This window comes from Dermacentor albipictus, chromosome 4 (genome assembly GCF_038994185.2).
Source record: "Dermacentor albipictus isolate Rhodes 1998 colony chromosome 4, USDA_Dalb.pri_finalv2, whole genome shotgun sequence".
In the NCBI taxonomy this organism is placed as follows: domain Eukaryota; kingdom Metazoa; phylum Arthropoda; class Arachnida; order Ixodida; family Ixodidae; genus Dermacentor; species Dermacentor albipictus.
The window spans coordinates 74,747,209-74,774,384 of record NC_091824.1 but is presented as its reverse complement, the minus strand read 5'-3'; the positions used below and the strand labels follow the sequence as shown (position 1 = coordinate 74,774,384).

Sequence of the window (27,176 nt, the reverse complement as noted above, 5' to 3'; positions counted from 1 at the left end):
ACGCCAATTCATTGCTTGATAAAGATAATGAAGGTGAGCTTACCCATGCATGACCATGACCTATGATAGATTTTGCTTCAATGATTTCTCTCGTAAGCTGATTATGACTACGCCCTAGAATGAGGCATTCTTCTAAAGCAGGTTCGCAACCACACGTTTTGCAGTGCTGCGCAAGAACCTCCCGCTCCCCCCCCCCCCTCCAGCTCTAATACAATTTTTAGCATTGTAACAATGTTCGCGCAGCCTATCACTCAGACATCGACCAGTCTGACCGACGTAACGTTTTCCGCACATGAGTGGAAAACAATCAACAACACAGTGTGTCAAATTAACAAACTTCGTTTTATGATTCTTATCACAGCTAGGAGGAGCCTCCTTATTCGAATTAATGAGCTTGCAAATCCTCATATGCTTGTTAGGCGCAGAAAACGCCACAGGAATATTCGCTCGCTTGGCGATATTCTTCAGATTATGTCAGATGGTGTGGATATACGGGATAATGCTTGTCCTGCCCCGAGTAGTTGTAGAATTATCTTCGTGCCAGTTGGTCTTTTCTAAACTCTCGTAGAATCCATCCAGCTACTGACACCTGTAAAGACACGGGAAAACCCGCCTGCGAAAGCCGTTCGCACTGAGAAGCAAAGCTAGACAAAACCGAACGGTGGCACGATTTTTGAAAAGCATTATTTAGGCAAAGGTTAGCAATGCCTCTCTTGACCAACTTGGAATGAGCCGAATGAAACGAAAGAAGTGGTTTGTTTGCACGAGGTTCATAGTACCAACACGTGTGGATATCCTAACAAGCTAAGCGCAGATCCAAAAACCGGATCGTGTCATTCTGCGGGAGCTCATGGGTAACATCAAGGGGGGCAAGGCATTCTTTAACTATTGGTACCACCTTTGCAACCTCAGTCTCAATGTCAGCCAGAGAACACTAAATACGAAACAAATAATCGTCCACATAACCAAATATATTAAAAACATTAGTCTGATTAAGATTAACTGACATGGCGACATCTAGGTGAGCTGAAAATACATCGCTGAAGAGCTGGGTAATGCAAGAACCGATGCACACTCCGTTTTTCTGCAAATGGATGGTATCATTGCATGTAACGAACGTTGATGACAAAAAGAAGCTCAAAAGTTATTAAAACTGGTCACTTGAAGGCCCAGTTCTATTCTGAAAACGGGTGGCACCAAATTCATCAATCGTCTATGAAATAGCTGACAGCAGGTCATTGTGAGGAATACAATCATCGTCATCATCAGCCTGGTTACGCCCACTGCAGGGCAAAGGCCTCTCCCATACTTCTCCAACTACCCCCGTCATGTACTAATTGTGGCCATGTTGGGGAGGAATAGAATAGTATAGGGCCTTTAACATCGACGGAGAAGGCTTGGAAGCCTCGATCGGAGTTGTCCTTCAGAAAGTCGATCACTTCGTCGGAGTTACGCATTAAAAACATAACATAACATAACACATAAATACCCAAGAAAATGGATGGGAAAACAGCGCCGCGGTAGCTCAATTGGTAGAGCATCGCACGCTAAATGCGAAGGTTGTGGGTTCGGTTCCCACCTACGGCAAGTTGTTTTTTCATCCACTTTCATTTCGATTAATTTATCGTTTCATTACTTCATTTATTAGGACAAGTAATTTCCCCTATGTTGTCCTTGGTGTCAGTGTTTGCTAGCTTCTTATGATATGACTAATAAAAATCGGGCCCCTCGGTTAACCCCCTTTCTGCTCGTTGATTACATAACGAGGGTCCCGAATCCGGCAACATTGATGCCTTTAGGTAGCATATGTGGGTTAATTGACCAGTTGCCTTCACCCGAAAAGATCACGTTCTCGTGACGCCTGAGGCATGAAGGACGTTCCACGTCCGCCGCCAAGGTCTGTGGGTGGCGGCGCTGGCTAACACTCCCAGGGTTCTACTAGGACACATAAATACCCAAGAAAGTGGATGGGAAAACAGCGCCGCGGCAGCTCAATTGGTAGAGCATCGCACGCGAAATGCGAAGGTTGTGGGTTCGGTTCCCACCTGCGGCAAGTTGCTTTTTCATCCACTTTAATGTCGATTAATTTATCGTTTCATTACTTCATTTATTAGGACAAGTAATTTCCCCTATGTTGTCCTTGGTGTCAGTGTTTGCTGGCTTCTTATGATATGACTAATAAAAATCGGGCCCCTCGGTTAACCCCCTTTCTTCTCGTGCATTAAAAACTGGTCATTCGCGGGTAGAACGGCTAGCTTGGCTTGTAGAAACAGTGCGACAGACTTCTGGACAGCGACGGGAAGACCTTTGCCGTCGTTGTGGTCGACTCCAGTGGCAAGATTTCCAATAGCGCCTCGATTCGCATCCATACCCCGGAGTCACCGAGCAAGTCGCCAAGCAGTAGCATACGGGTCACGAGTTGTGGCAAGAAAGGGGCCCGTTGAACTAGAAATGAAGGTCCAAAGGGAGGCAGTTTGGGCGATTTGGTATGTCGTGACTCCTTTAGGCTTGTAGCGAAGCTCAGAACGCACAAAAAAGAAAAGTGGAAGGGGTAATGAAAAGGAACGGAGAACAGGGTGAGCGCTAACTTCCAATTGATGGTTTATTTCGTGACTCAGAAGGCTACTTATACACTCAGCGAACCACGTGATATTAGGTCGAAAACGAAAACGCTACGTCGGTCAGACTGGCCGATGTCCGAATGATAGGTTGCGCGAACATTGTTACAAAGCTAAGAATTGTATTACAGCTGGCGGATTTCTTGCACAGCACTCCAAAACATGTGGTTGCGAACCTGTTTTAGAAGAATGCATCATTCTAGGTCGTAGTCATAACCCGCTTACAGTAGAAATCATTGAAGCAAAAGCTATCATAGGTCTCGGCCATGCATGGGTAAGCTCACCTTCATTATCGTTATCAAGCTATCAATTGGCGCATCTCGGACTGCCGCCACAGGCTGTCCGATTATGTTTTTTCACATGGTTACTTTTGCTTTTGTTGTTCGGTTTTGTGTTCTTGTCTCTTTATGTCACATGGTTCGCTCAGTGCATAAGTAGCCTTCTGAGTCGCGAAATAAACCAACAGTTGGAAGTTAGCGCTCACCCTCTTCTCCGTTCCTTTTCATTACCCTCTCCACTTTCCTTTTTTGTGCGTTGTGAGCTTCGCTACAAGCCTAAACGAGTCACGACATACCAACTCGCCCAAACTGCCTCCCTTTGGACCATCACGTTTCAGTCGCTGAGCACTGTATGCGTACTATCTATCGCTCACTTTCAGTATGATTTCAGTTTAATTATGGAGTTTTACGTGCCAAAACCACTTCCTGATTAGTAGGCACGCCGTAGTGAAGGACTCCAGAAATTTCGACCCCCTGGGGTTCTTTAACGTGCACCTAAATTTAAGTACACGGGGGATTTCGCATTTCGCCCCCATCGAAATGCGGCCGCCGTGGCCTGGATTCGCGTACGCTTTGCCACACATGTTCGCGTTGTAGCACATACTGAGGGACATATTTCCGAGGACGTTTTCTGAAAATACTGTTGCATTGTGGAGATGACTCAACACAACAAGCTGGACTAGTTGGCCACTGAACAAATACCTAGGGGTGGGCTGCGCAACCCGGACGAAAGACTAAAGGGAGTGGACGATACAAGCGCAGACTAACTTCTGGTTTATTTCTTCAAACAAGTGATTAAATATACAGAGAATCAGATCGTGGGCGCTATAACATAAAGCTATTCCAAACTTTTCTATTTTAATTCTGCAATCAGCCCTCCGCGATTGCATGGTCACAAACATTTTTGGACCACCCTCACTTCGCCTGTCTGTCACGCGAAGTCACGAAATCCACGATAGCTCCCCGTCCGATATGACGTGTACACACTGATTATGCATGACTGAACCGAACAAAAGAAAAATAGTTATTTCTCACTCGACGCCTTTTCGCATTAGACCTCGGCCATTGGTCAAAAATTTCAGGGCTGCACCCACTTCACCTGCCTGTCACGCGACGTCACAAAACCGCGAAAACTCACCGCGTCAAAGTGACGTGAAAGCGTTAAAGATGCATTAATATGCCGAACAAAATTAACTTTTTTTTTTCTGAATAGCAGCAGGCTACCATGTTCGGAAAGTAATAAAAGATGGCTGCCGCCGATCGCTCAGGCACTGGCTACTCGCACCTGCCGGAGGTCATCGGTTTATTTGCGTACAATAAACTTTTTTCGTGGGCGTGTAACGTTTTCGAGCACTTTCGGCACCTTTATGACCCCGCTCTGCCAATTCTTCTTCGCTGAGGATCCACTTTAGCAGCATTCTTAACGTTCCGTAGCATGCCGCCGCAATTTTCGACCAGTCACCGCAAGCTAATTAAGGGGAAGCGTACCAATCGAAGACGCCGGCACCACCCTCTTCATCCGGTTATCGACATCCAGTACACTGGCTCGGCCCCATCGAATCCCTCTCCACTTGAGCGTGCTCCTCGCCTCTTGACAGCCAATTAGATAAGACAAGCCGCTCGGTGTAGGCAATATTATTAGTTTTTTAAAGCCAACAAAAGTGATCTCCTATAAATGAGGAGAGCGTTTGATTGGTCTCTTCAGACAACCCTGCGGGTCACCGCCCGATGCTTGCGTCGGCGGTTACGCAAATTTGACGTCAGGAGATTGGAATAAAAACATACTGGAATAGCCTTGCGTTATAGATCCCTATGTGACGAAGTGACGCGTACAAGTGGTGAAAGGGTGTCGGCCTATTTTGCCATTCAAAAAACTTCGTTTCCTTTTCATGCGGAGAGATAGAAGTCTGGCTAACGCATGCACCTGAGTTGACATGCATGCAGCAGGCTTCCACAATCTCGCGGTTGATTTGATTTCCGTTTTTATACGATGTTTCTTTTTTTTAACAAAGGTTTGCACGGCCAATTTCGACAATGCGCGGCCAGATTCGAGCCTGTTGAATTCCTGATCGCACCTTGTGCTCCCTAAGGCGGATGTTAAGACAGCGTCCCGTCTGCCCAAAGTACTTTTTGCAGCACGAAAGTGGAACAAGGTACAACGCTCCCACCGAGCATATGCCACGAGCTCCCCCGTGTGGGCCCCGTGTGGGCCCCGTCAATAGACCTAAACAGGCGTCCAAGGCCATGTGCCGCATCAAGCACACGGAGCAGCTCGGGGCATGCTCGGTAGGAGAACTTGGAGAACAACGTCTGCAAAAAATTACGAAAAATTGATACTTCAACAAAAGAAAAGTTAATACGAATGTTTGAAAACCATCGTGGTAGGCCGCGAGATCTACGGACATGCAACCTGTTTCGCAAGCACTCATTTCGCCGAGCCAGCCAAGTATATCAGTATAGATTATTTTTACATATAAAAAGCGATAGGCTTCACATCATTAACACAGCTCTTTCTCCATTACGTTACCCATTGCGCAAACAAGCGCGAACACCTTTCACCCGCGCAAATTACTAACGTCGAGACCTGGTCTATCCAATACTTGGACCATCAGATACTGCTTGTTCAGCAGGAAACTGTTTTTTATGCACCTCAATTTAAACATTATATGAAGACGCTTTTGTTGAATCATGACATATTTCCTACAAGTAAAAATGCTCACTGTACTGTAGTCCATTGTTGAAAAAAAAGATGCTTCCATGTAGACGCTTCCATGTGCAAAGTGCGCCCACTTTACTTGAAGTCTTTCGTCAATTTCTTTAAAATGACAATGAGAGATTAGGATCAAAGTGAAATGCGTGGGTTGGATGTGAGTGTGCGCACTTTGTCGGTCGAAATGGCTCGCCTAAAACTCTCACGTATGTTTTTTGTCATGAGTTTTCTGTTTTCGATTTAGTGCTCACTTTACCGCTCTTCTCGCAGATGAAACCATACACGGTCCTGTGGTTCTTCTTGGGTGTCCTGTGTTCCGCTATGCTGACAGTGCGCAGTCAGGCTTGCCGAACAGAAAGGCAACAGGTGAGGTGGCATGCTTTGTTGAAGGAATTATGCATTTCCCAAACCTTTTCTCGATCTTTGAAACAAGATTTATGCATGGCCGGGAATCGAAACCTAAGCGGTACTAATCTGCTAAAGGTCATGTGGCTTGACATAGTTAAGTGTGCCTGCACTGGGGAAATTGGCGTGGAATAGCAAGTGTTCCGCTCCAGCTTCGCGACCCAGGAACCATTCAAAAACGAGGATGAAACGCATGATCCGTAAAACAGAAACGTGGTGCCGGTTGGACCTACATTCCTTAATAAAGTGCCGAATTCGAACATGCCTCTCTTATGTATTGCACCCAAGCATGCGGGACCAACTAGGCTTAAAAAATACACAATGATTTATGTCAGAGAGCCGAACTAATGGTAAAGCTTCGCACGTATCATTGGCTCTGTTTTCACCTGTCTTATGACTGCTAATCAGATTTGTGGATGATTTCTGATGCAATTTCGGACCTTGGTTGGTGTTTCTATAGACACGTAGAATTCCTTACGTTTGGCAAAGACAGAAACGATGCAAGAGTGCACCTGCAAGGTCGTATTGCGAAAATAACAAAGTGAACAGGTGGATAGCGATATCCTCGCGTGAACAGCGTGCAGTCTAAACAACGGTCACACTTTGACCACGCTTGCACTTCACAGTGTCCCAAAGGCGCAGTACAACTCACTCTGGTCGCTCCCCTTTTTTCGAGTTGCCAGCTGCTTCAAGACTGCGGCTTGGGCAATGCTAAGCCAATCTTTTCATCACAAGCGTGCATTGCAGCAAGGCTATCTTCTTACCTTATTTGCTAAGGTATAGCTTGTAGGTTGGACTCCGGCCGCCTAATTTCGGCAGTTACCCATGGGGCTCTGAATTGCAAAGTGGGGCGAAATTCTCACAAACTCCTGTACAGTATAGCCCCCGGGACACGAAGCAGAGTTTCAAATCTCTCTTGACCAAGGCAACCAATCTGGCTAAGGATGCACCGTTGCTTATTGGAGGGGACTTCAATGCACCATATCATGTGTGGAAGTATGTTTATAGCACTATTAAGGGGGAGAGACTGTGGCAGCAGGCACTAGACTTGAATTTAACTCTGATTACGGACCCTTCGTATCCCACCAGGTGTGGCACGTCGACATGTAGAGATTCGACACCTGATCTCACTTTTGTTCGGGGGGTGGTGGATTCGTCCTGGTCCAATTCTAATATAGATTTTGGTAGCGATCACTACATACTTATGATTACTTTGGTAGTGGCTAATAAAAAGGAGCGCACATTCAGGATGGTTGACTGGGATGCATTTAGGAAACGAAGAGCGCAGAGGATCGACGATGAGGGAAATGAGTTGACCTTCGAACAGTGGACCAGTCAGCTTAAAAGTGACGTTGAGGCGTCCACTAGAGAGGTTCAGACCGATATTGACGTGGAACACATGGATAGTCGCTTGGCGCATTTGTTGGAAGCAAAGCAGTCGATGTTAGCGAGATGGAAGGGTGAGAGATTGAATAGATGGCTTAGAAAGCGTATAGCAGTGGTTAATCAGGAAATTGAAAACCATTGTCGGGTACTGTGCAAGCAGCAATGGGATGACGTATGCAATTCTATTGATGGTCGCATTAAGAGGGGAGGCGCATGGAGTCTGCTCAGACATTTGCTAGATGAGACAAACACTAAATCTAATAAGAGGACTGTGATAGGTAAGCTGGTCCATCAGGCGTGTCGGGACTCCACGGAGCAGGAGTTGCTGAAGGATTTGGCTGAGAGATACCTTCCGTTGGAGAACTGGCACGATACACCTGACGTGATGTTGGAATATAGTGGGGATGAAAATGCAGCCATGGATGAGGAATTTACTGAAAGTGATATCAGGATGGCGCTGCAGAATCTGAATGGTCGATCGGCATCAGGGCCGGATGGCATTACGAATAAAATGTTACGGAATTTAGACGACGGGTCAGTTGAGTTCCTTACGCGGGAGATCAATTACCGATGGAAAGAAGGCTCTTTCCTGGAAGAGTGGAAACTTGCAACTACTGTTCTGATACCCAAACCGGGGAAGGCCATAGGGCTTGAAAATCTCAGACCCATTTCCCTGACATCGTGTTTGGGAAAAGTCGCTGAGCATGTCATTTTAAATAGGCTAACGCGTTATGTTGAGGGCAATAGGGTCTTTCCGCACTCGATGATAGGATTTCGGCCCGGCCTCTCGACTCAGGATGCTATGATCAGGATTAAGCATCAGCTCCTTGACCGGTGGACTAGGGATACTAAGGCACTAATTGGACTTGACGTGGAAAAAGCTTTCAATAAAATCCGACATTCTTTCATTCTACGGGCGCTATCGGCCTTGAACATGGGGCAGCGGCTTTTCCATTTTGTCAAGGCTTTCCTCATGGATAGAAGGACATGTCTCAAGTTTGGGGAGATAAAGTCGGAAGTCTTTAAATTGGGTTGCTGTGGTACTCAGCAGGGATCCGTACTCTCGCCTATGTTATTCAATCTGGCAATGTCGAAGTTGGCTAATACACTGGACACTGTCCAGGATATTGGTTATTCTATCTACGCGGATGACATTACTATATGGAGTGTCGGTGGTAGTGATGGAGAGCTGGAGGCTAGGCTGCAGAAGGTGGTAACGCTTGCGGAGAAGTATCTGGGTCTCATGGGGCTGAAGTGCTCCACTAAAAAGTCGGAGTTATTGATCTTAAAATCTAAGAAGCTAGGTCGTAGGCCGAAGGGTTGGATGCCGGAAGTTGAGCCTTGCATTCGAATTCATACTAGGGGAGGGTCGGTGATACCCAAAGTTGAAGCAATCAGGGTCCTGGGTTTTGTACTTGAAGCGAACGGGTCGCACATTATAACCATTCAGCGTATTACCAAGAAGACGAAGAACTTCAGAAGAACTTCAGTTTAGCCTAGTTTGACCAAGAAGACGGAGGAGGCGATAAGACTTATAAGAAGGATCTCTAATAGGCATAGGGGTTTAGGAGAAGAAGGTGCGATGCGCTTAGTTCACGCATTTATTATGTGTCATTTCTCGTATGTGGCAGCTATGCTAAATTGGAATAGGGGGGAGAAAAATAAATTGGAAGCATTAATCAGAAAAGCCGTCAAGGCTGCGCTTGGTCTGCCTATGACTACGTCAAACGATATGTTGTTACGACTCGGTTTGCATAATACTTTAGATGAAATTGCCCAGGCTCAGCGGACTGCACAGAGGGAGCGATTGCTAGGTACACCAGCGGGTACGTATATTTTAGAGTCAATTGAAGAATCGGTGGCTGTGTCGCACGATAGGGCGCCGCTACACTACTTGAACCTTAACCTTAGGGCAAATATCATGGTTTGTCCGTTTCCGCGGCATGTGCACCCCGTGCACAGTGTAGGGAGGCGGGTCGCGAGAGCTAGGGCTTTGTTGCGAGAGGCAAAGGATCAGGAGAAGGAGTCTGCTTTTGTTGACGCCGCATGGATTAATGGTAAAAATGCTTATTCGGTGGTGGTGGTAGATGGCAAAGGGAGCGTTAGAAATACTGCTTCCTTTTATACCAAAGATCCGGGGGTTGCCGAACAGGTGGCTATTGCTCTAGCACTAATTGATTCAAGAAGAGTTTTGGTGTTTAGTGACTCGCGATCTGCGATTAAAGCCTTCTCGAGAGGACTTGTTGCGGAACCGGCTAACAGACTGTTGCAGGGTAGGGATATCACTTCGCATACAGTTACTTGGTTCCCGGCGCACATGGGGACAGTGGAGGGAGCCCCGCGTAACCTCAACGAGGTGGCGCACAGGGAGGCACGAGGATTAGTGTGCCGTGTACTCCCTGAAGGGGCTGGATCTCCCGCTCCTGAGTACAGGGACCAGCTGTTAACCTACAACGAAATCACCAAGCACTATTACCTAGGGCGCAGGGCATTCCCCCTGCCACATTCTAAATTAAAAAGGGCACAGGCGGTTACATTAAGGCTTCTGCAGACACGTACGTACCCTAACCCGGTCATCATGAACAAAATTAATCCGGACTGCGGGGTTTCACTCTATTGTAGTAAGTGTGGGGGTTTGCTCGATTTAGAACACATGCTTTGGCGCTGCTTGGCGTTGGCCGGTGATGGTTCTCGAGGTGAACAGTGGTGGCAGCGGATGCTGCACAGTGAAGTGCTGGCGGACCAACTCAGGGCTGTCCAGAGGGCCCGTGTGACGGCAGAGGGGCTCGGCCTCTCTGTACCGACGTGGGAGCGGCCCGCATCAGTCCCAGACTGATCCCTCAGGACCTAAAGTTATTCATACCATACCATACCAATTGGCCTTAGTGGTTGCGCAACAGCAGCCAATTTTCCCACGTGTTTCCAGGTCGTAAATAGCTATATGTACACGAATATGAAAAAATGATGCGCCTATGTTTCCTTTGTCGTTATCAGGCGTTGGGTTGATTCGACGTGACCATTACATCCACTTGCTATCTGAACATGATAGTGAAATTTTCAGCTTTAGATTTTTGTGCCTGGCGCAATGAAAACTCCATGGTATAGTCACAAAGCTGAACTCTGGAATTTCTATTTCCAAATTTTCGTGCGAAGCATTGTTTCACATTTGATTTATGTAATAGAGGCACGTGGTGTGGCGTTACACGTGGTGTGGCGCTTATGGCCTGGCATGGTGCTCCTTCTGTTGGGCTAGAAAGACGATGTTATACAGCTTTCGCCAAAACACACACCGGTACACGCAATTTATTTATTTATTTATTTATTTATTTATTTATTTATTTATTTATTTATTCCTCAAATGCCCCTGGAGAGGGGTTTTACATGAGGGGTGGGCTGCTTCAAAGGAAAATGCGTTCGATGGCAGTCCTGAATGCAGTCACACTGGACATGCCTCTCTCGCAGACATGCAGAATCCGCAGACATGCGCACGTACATTGAATATATTCATAAAGTTTCATTAAAACCTGCATATATGCTTTTAGTAGGTCTGCTCCGGGCACTGCATGGCTTGCCCAACTCCGCACCTCTTTCCTATTTTTGTTCGCACTGCTTGTAGCCTGTAGGCTCGCCAGTGCGCTTGCAAAACCCTGTAATCGCATGCATTACTGCAGCATGTGTTCCTGGACACAGCCACAACAGATGGCCTCGATTGCTTGCCACCTGTTGCGGCTGAAGCCAGGAACATATGCGAAGGAATATAAAACGAGGTGCTGAGCCGAACATATGCGTCCAGGAACATGTAGGACGAACAGGAATATATATATATATATATATATATATATATATATATATATATATATATATATATATATATATATATATATATATATATATATATATATATATATATATATAGGACGTTCTCACCTATTTACCTACGGGGCAGAAACCTGGAGGCTTACGATAAGGGTTCTACTTAAAATGAGGACGACGCAACGAGCTATGGAAAGAAGAATGGTGGGTTTAACGTCAAAGGGGGGATATGAGAGCAGATTGGATGAGGGAACAAACACGAGGTAATGACATCTTAGTTGAAATGAATAAATAGAAATGGGCATGGGCAGGGTAATGAGGAGAGAAGATAACCGATGGTCATTAAGGGTTACGGACTGGATTCCAAGAGAAGGGAAGTGTAGCAGGGGGCGGCAGAAAGTTAGGTGGGCGGATGAGATTAAGAAGTGTGCAGGCACAACATGGCCACAATTAGCAGATGACTGGGGTAGTTGGAGAAGTATGGGAGAGGCCATTGCCCTGCAGTGAGCGTAGCCAGGCTGATGATGATGATGATGATGATGATGATGATGATGATGATGATGATATAGGGCGTCCAGGAACCTACAAGGACTTATACGAACATATATGGTTGCCATATATAAGAGGCATGCGGCTAAAAAAAGAAAGGAAGGGAACGATGTGTGCGGATTCGTCCGAACGGCACGAGCCCTCGAGGCGCGTGACCTGAGCTGTGATCGGGAGAGAAGTGGCACTGACCAAGCATTATCGACGGGGCTCCGGGCCAAGAAGGTTGGAGCGCCAGCATCACACTGGCGATGGGAGCCATGGAGGTTCGGTCAAGCCCTTGACGCTGGCGATCCAGTGTGTGGACGTTGACCTCGGCGACGTTCAAGCGAGGCTCCTTGGACCTGCTGCAGCCTCTCACGGCGGTGCCGGGCACTCCAGCAATTGGATCCCCCTTCAGAGGCAGACCAGCACATACGATAGTCCCCGGGGCGTCTCGGCGGCACTCGAAGAAGTAGCGGCGGAACCTGACGTTAGGCCTAGCCAGTGAGGCCGGAGTGCCACGTCACCTACGGAGTTCGGGACACCGGAATCAAAAACGGACAGGTGGACTGGCCGACATCAAGGCAGCGACGTCTACGGCGTCGGCGATGAGGAAGATCCGACTGGCATCGGACTCGGAGATACGTGAGACGACATAAGTTTGTAAGAACACTTCTTACTGACGGCGCCGCAGCCATAGGCTAGGGTTGCTGGACCTTCACCTAGAAGGCGCTAGGGACTGACACGGCCGGCAATTAGGACATACTTAGTCACCGTTAAGTAGGTGACAAAGGTGCCGATGTCTCTTTATGGTGTTTCATTTCTTAGTAATGTTATTCGGAGTCAACTGAGTTCTGAGCGTGTCTTATTTTGGGTTTGTTTTGGGTAAAATATGTGTGCTTTCTTGCCCTGCGTCTCCCGACTCCATCTCTCCTAACATCCGCACGGCCCCGAGATCAGTGACACGCGACACAAAGTGTTCGCGACAATGTTCCTAGACGTCCTAGATGTTCTTATATGTTCATACACATCCATGTATGTTCCTGATGTGGCCCAGCACCACGCTTTTAATCATTTTTGCTCTTTATTGCATACGTGCCGTCGTGCTGACTGTTAAGGCGCGTTTATAGTCTGGCGCTATCGGCGCGCAGGTGAGCGTCGGAGCGTATCGGCCGCTTTAGGTTACGCTGGCTGCGCCAGTGCGTCGAACCATCGGTCGAACTATAGACGCTGTTGTTCTCTCGCCAATGTGACGTAACGTGTGCGCGCGCTCACGCTGTTTGGGACTATTGTTAGCCCTTTAGTGTTGTGTACGTCCTTTCCCGTTTTGGTTTCGTTTACTTACCCTTAACGTACGTGCTTCACGCTGTGTCCCGCAGTGCAGTCCCCGGAACGCCTGCTGCGAGGGCCTGGCCTGCGCGCCCATGTTCTTGGACGAGAGGAACCCGACGCTCTACTACGGCAACTGCCTGCAGTCCGTACCGTCGTCCTCGCTGTCGCGGTCGGAGCCCACCAAGTCTGAGAGGCAGCCCTTCTCGCCCCTGGTGCCAGTGCTTAGGGACAGGCAACGCTAGCTCCCCGCAAGGCATCTAGGCTTCACCGCTCACTAATCATCCCTATTCCTCAACCATATGTGACCGCTGTGTGACATCCACCTTCTTTTTTTTTGTCTCCTTGTCTCCTTGTTCAGTGTTCTGTTCTCGCTTTCATGTGCTTCGATGTCTGTGTGCTAGCCAACAGAACTAAAAAAAAGCAAGAACAAATAAAACGCCGCATCAAAATGCTGCTGGCCAGTATTTTATGAATTGTCGTAGATTCGATCGACTTAAGCTGTAGTGTCCATAAACTTTGCGACATTATTGAATAGTTTGAAGTTGCAACTGCACAGAACACACTTTTGCCGTCGGCAAGTCCATGTTCAAGCCGCATGCATGCTGGACGCGCGGTAGACCTGGTCGAAGTGCGTTCAGTTTGGCGCTATACAGCAGATGCCCATGTGTTGATGGCGCTCGTTGACAATACCTCGCCCTTGCGCCAATAAACACCACACAGTCATTCACCCCTGTGTTTATATAGCGCCGCGTAAAAGTGATGCTCGAACACAGAACGACGCCACGCTTCAAAAACGTCGGAGATACACAGCATGCGGGAACGTATACATTAGCGTACACCGCGTCACATGTGCTTCATCGAGGAGCCAAGTCCCGCAAGGGCTGGAGCAGCTTCACGTTGATGTCCGTGTGCATTTGGTCCTGTGTGGACGCTCATAGCTACTGCAGATCATGTGTCACGTTATGCCTAAACACTTTAGCAAATCGCTATTTCTCTGCTATGCGGATACTGTGATCATATGCGTGGCATATGTCATGAGCGCATGTACGTGTTTCGCGCCAAATCTAGCGGGCCCGTTCCGCATAGTACGTGGTTGCTGTCGTAACAGTAGCGATGCCGTGGAACCAGTTTGTTCAGAGGTATTAAGAAAGAAAAATAAAGAATAAGAAAGCTCCCAGCAGTCTTGTGCGGCCTAGCTGAAAGAGAGCCCGTGATAAGAATTTATTTCTTTCCAGGTCAGGGGTCTACAGCTTGGTGATGTCGTCCAGACCGACATATTCTTTTTTCTTTGTGCACTGTATCAGAACGCTCACAACCAAAACCACAGAATAGCAGAGCCCACAACAACCACTATAAAATTTGATTGACTGGGCTCAAAGGGGCACAGCAAACGCTCCGACAACACTTTATATAAGTTTCCTATGGTGCCGCCAATGCTCCTTCAGTTGTTGAAAACTTTTTCACCATTCTACGAAGTTTCATTCGCAAACGGCGATCGTTCTGGCCCCACAGCTAGCCCCGAAAAGTACAGCATTTAGTATAAAGTGAATACTTCCTGCAGGTGCCCGCAAATAACCTGCAATTATGAAGTTTCGCTAAGGCCAGCTGATTCATTCTATACCCAAATTGTATTTCGATATACCGGTAGCTCTGAAATAAGCCCCCGTACTGTTAAAATTTAAAATAAATTAAGTTCTGGGGTTTCGCGTGCAGGAACCACGATATGATTATGAGACATTGCCGTAACGGTAGACTACGGATTTAGTTAGACCACCCGAGGTTCTTTAACGCGCACCCAATGCGCGGTACATGGGGTTTTATGCGTTTCGCTCCTGATCTCAACTGGGTGAGGGGGGTCTTCACCGCAAGAATCATAAAACGACGACGAAGCCGGGCGTCTTGATGATGAAAGAAAGTAGTGGTTGTGACTCTTACACGAGTCTCAAGCGGTTCTGATTTAACACGGGGGCCTGGGCGGCCTTAAATAACCCCTGTTTTCCTCGTTGAGGCAACCCACTGGCCAGTCGCGAAACGCCGAATCGTTCACTACCTCTGTCGCCCCTCGCTGGTCTCCACTGTGCTGCTCGTGGTGCTGTCCGTCTTCTATGCGCTGCTCGTTGTGCCTCTACGTGGCGCACCTGTCTCCAGCGTGGCACAATAGGAGGCAACCTACTGTCGTCGACGCTTTCCCCCGATAGTTCTTGACGAGGGCGCTTTGATCGATAATTGACCACTTCGTGACGGTCAGGAAGGCGACGTTGCTGTCTTGAAGCGAAATGAAGGATGAGGCGTGAACATCAACCGTAATAACAGCTGCGTGTTGCTGGCGGGGCATCCCCCCGGCGCCAGATGCGGAAGCCGATGGCTTCTTGGAAAACTTCGGTCGATCATAACAGCCCCCGTAGAAATGCAGCCACCGCGCCTGGGATTTGATCCTCGTGCTTGACAGCGCAACACCAACGCCACTAAGTAACCACGGCGGGTAACATACTGTTGCAAACCGCGTAAGCTCCAAAGCACGAGTAACAATACTTGGGTAATTTTAGACAACGCGACTATAGTTATCCTACACTATTCTACAATTGTGTTTGCCGAAAAATCTTACTTCGCATGCCCTAGAACCCTTTTGAAACTTAACGGCGCTAGTTCTGTCGATTCCCTGAGTCAGCTTATATTGACATCACGGTGCGGGTATTCCTGAGCGGTCCCTCTCCACTGCATGCTGTCTGTCGCAGTGGTTCTCTGCGACTCTCACCCTTTACAGAGTGATCCTCACCGCTACACTTTCTTCTTTCCGGGTTAAAAGTTATGCGGAGCGGATGATGCCAATTGCAACTTTCCAGGAAGTAGACGCGCACCGTCTCACTCTGGCTGGCGTAGAGGCGGTCGAGACCGCGAGACGCAACTGCACCCATCCATTTGCTCCGCCGAAAGGTTGTCGCTGTTACGAAAGCGCCGGTGAAATTGCCGCGGTCCACTAACGAGCCAACGGAAATAACGAACGCTGACCTTGCTGCTTGCCTACGCTACGTGCGCTGTCGGCTTGCTTCACCGACTGTCGTAAAACACGTGCATCACCCTCTTAAAGAGGGTGATCGATGTAAATGACGCACGTGCTACAAAATGGATATTCCCGAAGCGAGCGTACGGGCACGCTGATTGCTGGCAACTCGGACTCTGCTACAAATGATACATTCGACTGATCGCTTTGAGCTCTCTGTAAAGTGCTCTGGCGACACGCTTTGAAACATTGTGGGTCGAAATTAAGCGTTAGGAACACATTCGCCTGGTACAGCTTCGAGCTGGGAGCGTGCGACCAAGTATTGGCGGAACCCTGGTTACGTGTCTTCTGTTGATTGTGCCTTGTCCGCCTTGTCCTGTTGTTGTTTGTCACTTTATTCGTGTGCTGTTTTTGTTGGCGCTACATCTTTTGAAAGCCTTTTTCTGGCTCCAGTCTCGAGAGTGATCCGCATCGATTCAAATTCAGTCGGTGCGTTTTATAGAAACCCAGTAGAATATATCTTAAGACTACCTGGCTTTTGTGTCAGCTTGTGACACCTGTATGACATGTGCCATTGACGAGAAGTGCGTGGGCTTGGTCAAACTTCGTCAGAACGACTTGAAGTGTCATCGGTGACCAATTCATTAGCCTTATTAAAGCTACTTAGTGATCTGTACCTGATTTTGTAACAATAATTAGCGTAACTTAGCCTCTGATTGTTAATACCTGAGTATTTTAATATAAAGGACTCTACTACCACTTGACAGCTTACTGAGCACCACGAGTACAAATGAAAACAACCGGTTAAACGAAAAATAAATATCTACTCATGCTACTCTCTAAACGTCACTCATATATTCATCGATGAATTGACCTTAAAATGCTATAACGTATTAGGTCGCTGATGTGCCTTGGTCGCAGAGTAAGATAAGGTATGACCTCCGGGGCCCTTGCTCTATTAAGTTCACCATACGAGCTTTGATTATTTCTTTCGCCGCATTGCTGACAACTGCGTCTGGTCATAACGGGCATGTGATATGTGAAAGTGAGAACCAGGTCTAAATTCTTCCTACTTTAAGTCTTTATCTTTTTTTCTGTTAACTTTTCTGTCCTTGTCAGCTGGCGCCTAATTTCTCGATTATAGCTTGATATTGATATCTCAGTTTTCATTTATGACACAATGTGGCAGCAAAGTGGTGTGGGCTCAGTGGCAGGCTGCCGTCATCATTTAGAGCAACGCTGGCATCGAAACCTCGTTCACGCCGGAACATTTGCATGTGCTCCTTACCTAATGAGGGGTTTATTTATTTATTTATTTATTTATTTATTTATTTATTTATTTATTTATTTATTTATTTATTTATTTATTTATTTATTTATTTATTTATTTATTTATTTATTGATCTACTTATTTTCTTATTGTGGGCTCAGGGCCGCGCTTTAGAGTCAGTGGCTAGCTGAGGCTCTCAGAGACGACACAGAGTGCTGGAGACATCCAGAGGACAACCTTCACTGTCCGGAGCGCAGACCAATTGAGCCCAAAGCCCAGCTTCCTGATCGCGGCACCCTTTCCAGGGTCGCTGCGCATGGCCCGGGCGCATGAACCCCGCTCCGACGACGACGACGACGATGATGATGATGATGATGATGATGATGATGATGATGATGATGATGGATGATGATGATGGCGGCGACGCCGCCGTGCCATCATGCGACCGGTGCCCTCATATTATTTATTGTAGAAACACGTGCGCTGTGAGGCATTGTGGAGGGCTTCGCCGAAATTTTGACTTTAACATGTTTCTTTAGTTGCACTTATAGGTTTCTTGAACGTGCATCTAAATCTCACTACACGGGTACTAGGGAAGCTTAATGCGCCCCAGTATAAATGAAGGCTACTGAACAAATTGTTTTCATTCCTCCGATTATCCAAATGCGGCTATCACGGCTGGGAATCGAATCGTGGCCGTGTGCTCGATCGCGCTGAATGATGCAACACCGTTCACTGAACAAACATGACAGGCGAACTCGCAGCGGGCGAATAGTTGGGGCAATGGTGATGCGCGTGTTAAGAGCATGTAAGGTGCTTAAGGCGGCGTTGCCGTAAACTGAGAGTTTAAAAAAGAAAAAGCGCTTGGAAACTTCCTTCGAAGAACCCGGGGACTCCGACACAAGAGATTTCATAAGCGAAGAAAATTATCTTCTTCGTGAGGACCTGCATGCGCCGTTGCGCATCCCGCGTTTTAACGCAACGAACATTTGTCGTGGGTGCAGAGAGCGCTTGCACGAAGAAGCTCGAAGCTCTTCGCTCGAGGCGTGTTCTGACCTCGAATTGCGAAGACAAAACAAAAAAGCTCCCCGACGAAAGGCGATGCACACACACACACTCGAAGGGGTGGGAAAACACAGCGGCGTGACAGCTGTGCCCCATTATCTTCTGCCGCTCGGCCTGCATGTACCAATTAGTATAACCACTATCAGAGGCGATCGGGCCTCCTTGGACGACGTCGTGTCGAGGAACAAAGACGCCCGTCTGCGCCAGTACCGCCTGGCACCGTCGCGGAGAATGCTTGCGACATTGTTTTCCACCGCGAGAGCAAGCCGGTGCCACTCGCCAAGAAAAGCAAACAAGACGAAAACATCCCACACCGGGAGATTTAACATTGAAATGATTTCGAGAGGGCAGCGGTTTCCGAAAGAGGAGGTGTGTTTTGTTGACGATCCCGCAAGGACGCTGCATTTTCAGGAGAGCAGTGTTTCGCCCCCTCCTTAAGTGCTTTTTTTGAAGGACAGATTCAACGAATGGCGAAGTTCAGCAAGTAATTCCAAACTTTACCGATCGCGTAATGCAGTTGATGGCCGCATTGGATACAGAGTGAACTGTATGCTGCGATGAAGTGCGTGTTCGTATGCATGTTTATTCCCGCACAGCGAAAAACGAGACGCTCGGGCGGGGCAATTACCGGCGTGACCTCTGCAAGGTTAGATCCGCCCGTAGCTTGCACCATCCCACCCTTTGCACCACCACCTCCTCCTCTTTCTCCTCTCGTGTTGACGGAGATTTGTTTTCGATTATGTTCCCTTGTAGAAAACAGCGGCTATAGCTCAATCAGCCACGGTGTATGCGCATTTGTGTGCGCGACTTGTTTTTTGCCGGTTCTCCAGTTCTGCCGATCGGTGCCGAAGACACAGAACACGCATGTTTAGGTTCGAGTAAACTCATCGCCCCCCCCCCCGCCCCCCACCCCCCACCCCCCGGCTTACTTAATGTGGCTTCATGTCACTCCGATGCACTGAGTACTGCTGCAAGCGGCCACCATTTTTTGTGGGACCCTCTACCGCGGAACGCACCAGCGTGGAGCGTTCCGTCAACAATGGAGAAAAAACAGAATTCTTTCTTACTCGTAACTCTCCCCCCAAAAATAAATGAGTAATTCGAGCGTACGCTTCGAACAAGCGACTCAACTTTTTTTTTTTAATGAAAAGATGAGACGCCGATCACCTGTGCAATAAATCGATATTTGATTACTCCGTAATTATGAGCACTCACACTAGAACCATCCTACCACCCTTTGAGCTTTTTTCAATTAAACCTGCAGCACCTTGGAATAAGACCGTGTAACTTCGACGCATTCATCGACAATCCATCAAAATTCGTGACTGAATGAGCTAAGGTTGAAAATTCTCTTGTTCGCCTGCTGCCTGGCCATGGAAAAGGTCGTTTTATTTGTCTTTAGTGTGGCAATGCGTTTTCGCGACAGTTCAGAGCAGCTAGAATCGCAGTTGAAATTTCTAAGCACAAATAGGCGCGACCTCTAACATTATAACTCAACTAAAATTACCAAGGCACATCTGAAATTATAGTTGATAACGTGCTTGAAGAAGGCCCAGAACATTAAATCTACATGGTAAATAAGGTGGGCCGGTATAGCTAGAATATAGTGTTCGAGACACGCGAATCAGATACCGGTGTGTACAAGGAGAATTTTTTTTTCGTTCGCGAAACTGCGTTTTCTTCCCAGCGATGTATTTAAAATGACTTTAAGCAAGAATAATAAGGTAAAGAAACAGTAAAGATAAACACTGAATAAGTTTAGACAAACTATTCTCGAAAAAAAAAAAACGAAAAGATAAGCTCTACCTTCATTATTCTGTGAAAAGACGGAGAATGCGGGAGACGGAAATTCGTTTTGCTTAATTATTCTGGGTAGCATAAGCTGATTATTAGCAGAAACAATGCAGGTCAAAGCTTTCTTTTTCTTTTTATTTCTCGCTAAATCTCGAGCGCTCACACGAAAGTGTGCACGCGTCACAGATTTCAACATATGTGCTCGCATTTAGACTATTTCACCTCCACAATAGTTCTCAAGTTACTTGCGAAGTTTTGTCTTTCTCTTCTTTAGATTAGTATGTCGTCAGTCTTTGCAAATAATAAAAATAATAATAATAGCTAGGCCCGAACAAGCACCATTAATATCTATGACGTCACGGCTAGCTGGTTCGAAAATTTCAAGTCACTTGCATTTAGTTTTTGTATTTTCTGGCTTACCAAGCACTTTCTTAATGCAAGAATGACCTTGTGTGTGTGTGTTGTAAATGTAAAAGGAAAGTTTTAAAAAAGCTGAAATTATTTTTATCCTCGCAAAGCAGCCACTCTTACCGTGCACTGTAAAAATAATACAGTGAATTATGGGAAATATCCCGGCAGCTCCATTTCCAAGCACTCGACCGTCAAAATGACGGCATGCCGTCATTTCCTAAGGCGTTTATCACGACGTAATGCACACGGCAGCCAATCGAATCGCATTATTATCACGAGCAATTTCTCTCTTTCATTTTTTTGTTATCTTGTATTCGTGACACTCTCCTTGTTCACGGCGATAGGAACGTATTGTCAGAATGGCGCCGATGGCTAGTAAAAAATGATAAAAACATAACCGTTGAAGTACGGCTCATATTTACAGTGTAAGAAGAGGCTTCGTAAGGCAGGAAATTGTGCAAAAGCGAAATACGTCTGGTGACATCACTCTGAAATTTCGCACCAGCTTGGGGGAATTGGCGTTATGAATTATGACATCATCTAGTCGGGTCTAGTTGTGTGTTAATCATCAGAGAAGGACCGCATTAAGTTCTAAATTGTAGAGGAGGGCGAATCTGTTGTTTTTCTTTGAATACGAATCGAATATCGGATAGTCCAACGCAAACTCATATACGTATCTACAGCGGGAATATTTATTTCTGTATACTTAGGTACCACGCCTGTTCCGAATGGTCCGAGAAAGACCGGTAACTGTCAGAGAGTGACGAAGGATTATTTTTGCAAAAGGGAGCGCAGAAGCGTTGCGGAAGAAAGGAGACCTGGACAGGGAAGACGCTCACTAGCAGCTAAGTATATTTTCAGAGACAAACAACCGGGAACGTTATTGTGCATGCGCGGTTATCGATCATTGTGAGAAAAATTCGCAATTACATATATATATATATATATATATATATATATATATATATATATATATATATATATATATATATATATATATATATATATATATATATATATATATATATATATATATATATGTGTGTGTGTGTGTGTGTGTGTGTGTGTGTGTGTGTGTGCGTGTGTGTGTGTGTGTGTGTGTGTGTGTGTGTGTGTGTGTGTGTGTGTGTGTGTGTGTGTGTGTGTGTGTGTGTGTGTGTGTGTGTGTGTGTGTGTGTGTGTGTGTGTGTGTGTGTGTGCCGAAAAAAATGATCAGAAGTTGCGGAAAAAGAAAACAAAAAATCTACTTAAGTGCTTACGTGCCGTAAGCACACGTAGGAAGGCACGTTGCAAGAAATGCATCACTGGTTGTAGCGCAAAAAGTAAAGATGCTGCGCGACCGGTCTGTCGAAAACACTAAATGACGGAATACAAGCAAATACAACAGGTTTCAATACACGCTTCCGCCAGGAAACTGAAACCAAAACTTGCACTATCCATTTTGTTTCTGCCTTCTTTGAAAAAGGTTTTGTCGTCGCTTCACTTCTGATAAATTTGCGATACTTTGTTTAGCAGATGGAGAACAGTAACAAGCCTTTAACAGTCGGTTATTGCGATATATTTGTTAAATTTTTATTATGTACAAAAATGCCGAATAGGTATTTTTTTTGCATACGGATACTGATAGTTAGCGTGTAATGTTCGATTCTTATTCGAAACTTTGAAGATTCGTCCACCCATATTCTAGACGAATCCGGGACTCACCTTTTAAATATAAAGCTTTCCAAGCGCCATAATGGCCCAAACGCGATAAAGTACACGGAAATTCGTGACGTCTCACTGTAGTTCCAGTAGGTAAATGAATAAATATAGCGTTCTGAAAAAAAAATACTTTGCCCGCCTAAATTGTTTCAGGGTTGCCCTCAGGTGCCCATTTAAATCCCTGCCATTTTTGATGTTCCAAGAGGGGGGAGGGGGGTTATAGGAAGCAGGAATGAGCGAAAACCAGCAAGGGATATTGGCTAGAACGTATATTTTCTAGCTATACGTTTTCTGTTGCATCCTTAGCTTTTACCTGAATAAAATAGAAAAAACTGCAAAGTATGATTCGACAAGTAAAATACCTATTGTACTCTTAGCCGAACATCACAAATGCAGCAGAGTAAAGCTATTCTTATTTTTCTTAACGGCAAATGTCCAATGTCGAAAAGCGTTGAAAGTTTTCACCAGAGTGCTGATGTTTTTTTTTATTATTGTGATATTTATTCTGTGAAAATTCTGCGAGATTTTCTAACTTTCGGTCCGCTTTCTGGATGTCCGCAACGGAAACTCCATTTGTGAAAATGGTACCTGCCGACTTACGAATTGATTGATGGACTGACATCGCTTTGATCTCGTGAAGAACAACGCGTTACACAGTGTCCCGCGATATGTGTTCAAAACCATACTCTGCAATACTTTCACGAACTTTATCATCCGGACAACAGATATCTTATCTTCATAAAAAAAAAATGGCATATTAGCGGTGGTAGAGTGGTTTCAACTGTACGTCACATAAAACTATGGTTTTGGACTATCCCGTGAACACGAGTTCGCTCGTTCGACTCCGACCACCCGGCCCTGCCGTTTTGCTTTTTGTTTTTATATTTCTTTCTATGCGTCACTACCGAGTCCAAAACTCGCTGGATAAATTTATTTGCGTCGCACTTTACGCCATGTGGGCAATTTCGCAATCAACTAAACCAATCTCTACAGATTCGCGGCCGTAAGATCAAATAGAGTTAGCGTAAATCATTAGTGGCAAAAATGTGGAACCACGTCCGCTTTGCGCAAGCTCATTATCGAAGCCCAAGTTGTGTCACCCGATTCCTCCAGAAAAGATCTGCCACGTGTTTTAGGAAATGTAGTTTACGCGCCGCAGCAGCAGCAGAAGAAGAAAAAAGAATAAACAGCGTTTTCTAAACTCTCTTGTTTAATTTAACTGTTGACTGCATCATTGTACCATTGTACAGGACTTCTGTACTCGAAGACGAGAAGTGAACATGCACAACCTGACTTGCCAGGAGTCGTTGCCAGAGAGAAAAGAAAATCCACGCAGGCTTATTTGAGGCAAGGAATTCAGTTTCATTAATGCATCTCAGCGGTCAGAGCAGCAACAGAAGACTTAACGTGCGTTATCAGACGTGCTCGGTGATGTTGCTTCCCAGGTGTTTGTCAAGATCCGTGATGAGATCCCTGTAGTGGACCGGGTCTAAGTTCTTGACGAGCAGGTCAAGCAAAAACCACTCGCCTATTTGGCTCCGTTCCAGCACACGCTCCAGCTGGGTACCGTTGGTCAGGCGTGCCTTCGACTTGATGGCGTGATACCTGGTCAGAGGCGAAATGAACAGCACAACACGGTACACCAGCACAAGGGCGGAGACCACGGCTAGGATGACAAACCAGAACCAGAGGAACACGTATATCTTCTCGTTGATAATGTTGATCGGGAGGACACACATGGCGTCGTGCTTCTGCACGTCGCCGGACGAACCGTACATGTGGAAAGTGCACTTCGTAAGCCTCGGAAAGACTTTAACCATGGGGTCGGAACGCACGGACCAGTCCCACTCGCTGAACTGGAGGACCTTCAAGCCGTACGTCGTGAACTCGCCACCGAGGAAGTGGTCCATGAGGTAGATTTGTCCGATGACGTTCACGAAGTTGAGCAGCTCGCAGAAGAAATAGTGGAAGGCGTACATTTGGTGCTGGCCTACATTGTTGGCGAAGTACTCGAGGAGGAGTTTGCGGTTGTGCTTTCGCTTCTCGTCGCTCAGGATGGGCGAGCCGAGGTCGAGCACGAGCTTGCTGATTTTGCTGCCCTCGGACGCGAGCCACAGGTAGCGAGGTACGTAAAAGAGCACGGCCTGGAGGAAGAGCACGAAGCAGACCCACTGGTAGTAGGCGTGGTACACCCGCTTCTCGCCCGGCGAGTACTTATCCACGCCGGGATACGGAATCTGAGTGCCCACTTTCTTGTCCCAGGAGTCCTTGACGCTGAACGTGGAATGAATCCAGCAGAATGTGTCCAGCACACGCGTGGGCACGCTGTCCTTGGTGATGCAGTCGATGGGGTCCCCGATGTACTGTCGACTGGTGACCAGGATGCTGAAGGCGATAAGAAGCGCGCACGTCACCTTGTAGTGCAGCCGGAACGCGTGGTTGTCGGTGACGATGGCTTCGATCTTCACGAAGCTCTTGAGCCCGCCGAATATCTGGTCCATGGCTGCGGCGTCGCTCGTTGCGCCGCTGAGCACTGCTGGCCCTCAGAGGCTGCCGAGGACCGGCAGGGCATACCCGTCTTGTCGTGGGGTCACGTGATTTGACAGCAAGCTTGAACTGAGTGCGTTGGCCGCCGAAACAAAGTAGTACGGGGAGAGGTATACGTGAGCTCCTCTCTCCACGGGAGCCCCTGAAAACGGAGGGGGGCAAATTGGGGACCTTTTTTGTCGAAACGGCACCGAAGCAGACGGGCCGTCCGCGAACTCTCCGTGTGTCTGCCAAGAAACGTCGTTGCGCGCGTAAGAACACTGGGAAAGGTTGACGTGTAGAAACGCAGGCGAGGTCTCTCAGTCGAGAGCTACACCTGTCAGACGACACTGCGGGGCGCTTTCAGTCTGCTGCCAAAGCGCTGATTGAGGGCCGATGTACGCTCGAGCCGCCTATCGCCGCAAGCCGCACCGCACGCTTGCGGTCGCGCGAAAGATTGCACGTATCAAACACTTGTGCACAAATTTCGGTTTACAGTGTGTAAGGTATACACTGTGCACACAGTGTAAATGGTAATTTGTGCACAAGTGCTGGATACGTGAAATTTTTCGCGCAACCGCAAGCGTGTAGTGCGGCTTGCGGCGATGGGCGGCTCAAACGTAAATCGGCCCTAACGCTTGCGCTAGTTGCTGCCGGCTGCACGGCGACAGTGCATGCATTCCTTCTCCATTTGATTCAAATGTATGCATGCATCGTGTATATGTACATTCATATAGCGCTTGCACACAGAGGTCCGCAATCCACGCAGTACTAATTATGTGGGGCTTTGTAGTGCATCATTGCTTTGTGACACTGTGGTGCTGTGAAATCACAAGTTTGACACTAACAAAGAATAGAATATTCGGATTCGCGCGCTCTTAAAGTATGCTTAAGCGAAGTAGTTTGCGAAGAACGCGGTTCTTGTATAGCGACCATTTGAAAGTGCAGAACACGCGATCAAATTGCACATCTTTTCCTCGGGAAATACCTCGCTCAACATAAAGTTGTGGCGCTCTAACAAGGGGATTCACGCTAGTACGACCACGACGGCTGTACGACTACGACGGTATGACTACAATAGCACGGCGACAACGGAATGATGATGATTAACTAACGATGATGCCACGGCGACTGTATGACAATGGCGCAATAACGGTGATGGCATGGCGACGATGGAATGGCGATGAGGGGATCACGGCAGTGGATAACTGCGACAGAGTAATGACGATGACATGACGACTGTCACGGCTTGTCACCCGTTCGCCGTCGGCGCGAAGTCGTCCACGGGGTACACAAGCTGGTTGGTCGTTCCGTAATCAAGCGAACACAGTGAAGGGGTCAGAGTCGGGAGAAAGAAAGAAAAAAAAAGTATTTATTGAATGACAACGATACACAAATTAAAGGAAACGTAAAAACAGAAGAACACTAACACACGTGCTCTTCTATAGATCAATATGACGACGACGAAATAAATACATCGAGCAATTACCAGTGAATATAAGAACTAACACTACACAGGAATACACTTAAAGGGGGTCCACTAAACAGAGTTCAACAGAAAACAAATGATGGCATACGCATGGCCGCACAGCAGCAGCAAGTCCATAAAGCGTGGAGTCGACGGCAGAGCTTTCCCGAAAAACGCTGGCGAGCCCGTCTTGTTGCAGTTGATGAGGTTCTTGTGCTGTGTTTCCCGGGAGTCTAGGTCTGACGTCTTCCCTCGAGCAGGTTGAGCTAACTTGAGGGGAACTGCCGTGAGCTTCGTTGCAGACGTTGGTTTGTCGTCTCTTACGTCAACTAGTAACTCGCAGTTCAGATGCGGCTAGGCGGCCCAGGCGATGCTGGACGGCACTAGCTCTTTGACGCTTCTCAGCAGATTGTAGGCTCAGCTTCAAGGCTCCTTAGCTCGGTCGAAAACCTGCGTTTACATAACTTCTCTTTTCCCTAGTTCCCTGTGTTGGGGAACGGCAGCTATTGGTGACGATCCAATCAAGTTCACCCGATTGTATCCCGGCTCCTCCCAAGGTCTTGGCCGCGCCACTTTTAATTAGGGGCGAGGGAACGGGTGATTTTCCCCCTGCTGTAGAGTCGCGCACTTGTATTGCACCACACACACGCACCCTTGAGTCCGTGGTTGGCCTTTCTTGTTCGTTCACGAACACAGGAGAAACGACGGCAGCCGGCCATACTGCGCTGTCGGCACACATACACTGTATTCACTTCGTGCACATAGGATTGCACAGAGACACCACATATTTCGGAGTATTGACACCCCTGCTTTCTCGGTAAGCTTCTCAATGCACGCGCGGGGCAGAGAATACACAGGGGTTTCTACAAA

General features: G+C 47.2%; 2 protein-coding genes across 3 annotated transcripts in view; one reads left to right on the top strand and one right to left on the bottom strand.

Moving 5' to 3' along the window:
• The window catches only part of LOC139059658 (uncharacterized), a 62,223-nt gene extending 48,680 nt beyond the window's left edge, over positions 1-13,543 (top strand). For both annotated transcript variants that reach the window (XR_011514283.1, XM_070538080.1), the window contains exons 2-3: positions 5,877-5,972; positions 13,118-13,543. Coding sequence is in view for 1 of the 2 variants with exons in the window: in XM_070538080.1 (XP_070394181.1) it covers positions 5,877-5,972; positions 13,118-13,312 (291 nt within the window). In the remaining variant the exon portion in view is untranslated. The remainder of the gene's footprint in view (positions 1-5,876; positions 5,973-13,117) is intronic.
• A 9,970-nt stretch (positions 13,544-23,513) lies between these two features.
• Positions 23,514-25,004, bottom strand: LOC139059657 (innexin inx2-like). Its single transcript, XM_070538079.1, has one exon. It carries the CDS (start codon positions 24,811-24,813, stop codon positions 23,728-23,730), a length of 1,086 nt encoding a protein of 361 aa, XP_070394180.1. The 5' UTR covers positions 24,814-25,004; the 3' UTR covers positions 23,514-23,727.
• Between the last annotated feature and the right edge of the window lie 2,172 nt (positions 25,005-27,176).

Excerpts from the sequence above, each read along its gene's own strand:
- LOC139059657 (XM_070538079.1), bottom strand. The coding sequence starts at position 24,813 with ATGGACCAGATATTCGGCGGGCTCAAGAGCTTCGTGAAGATCGAAGCC.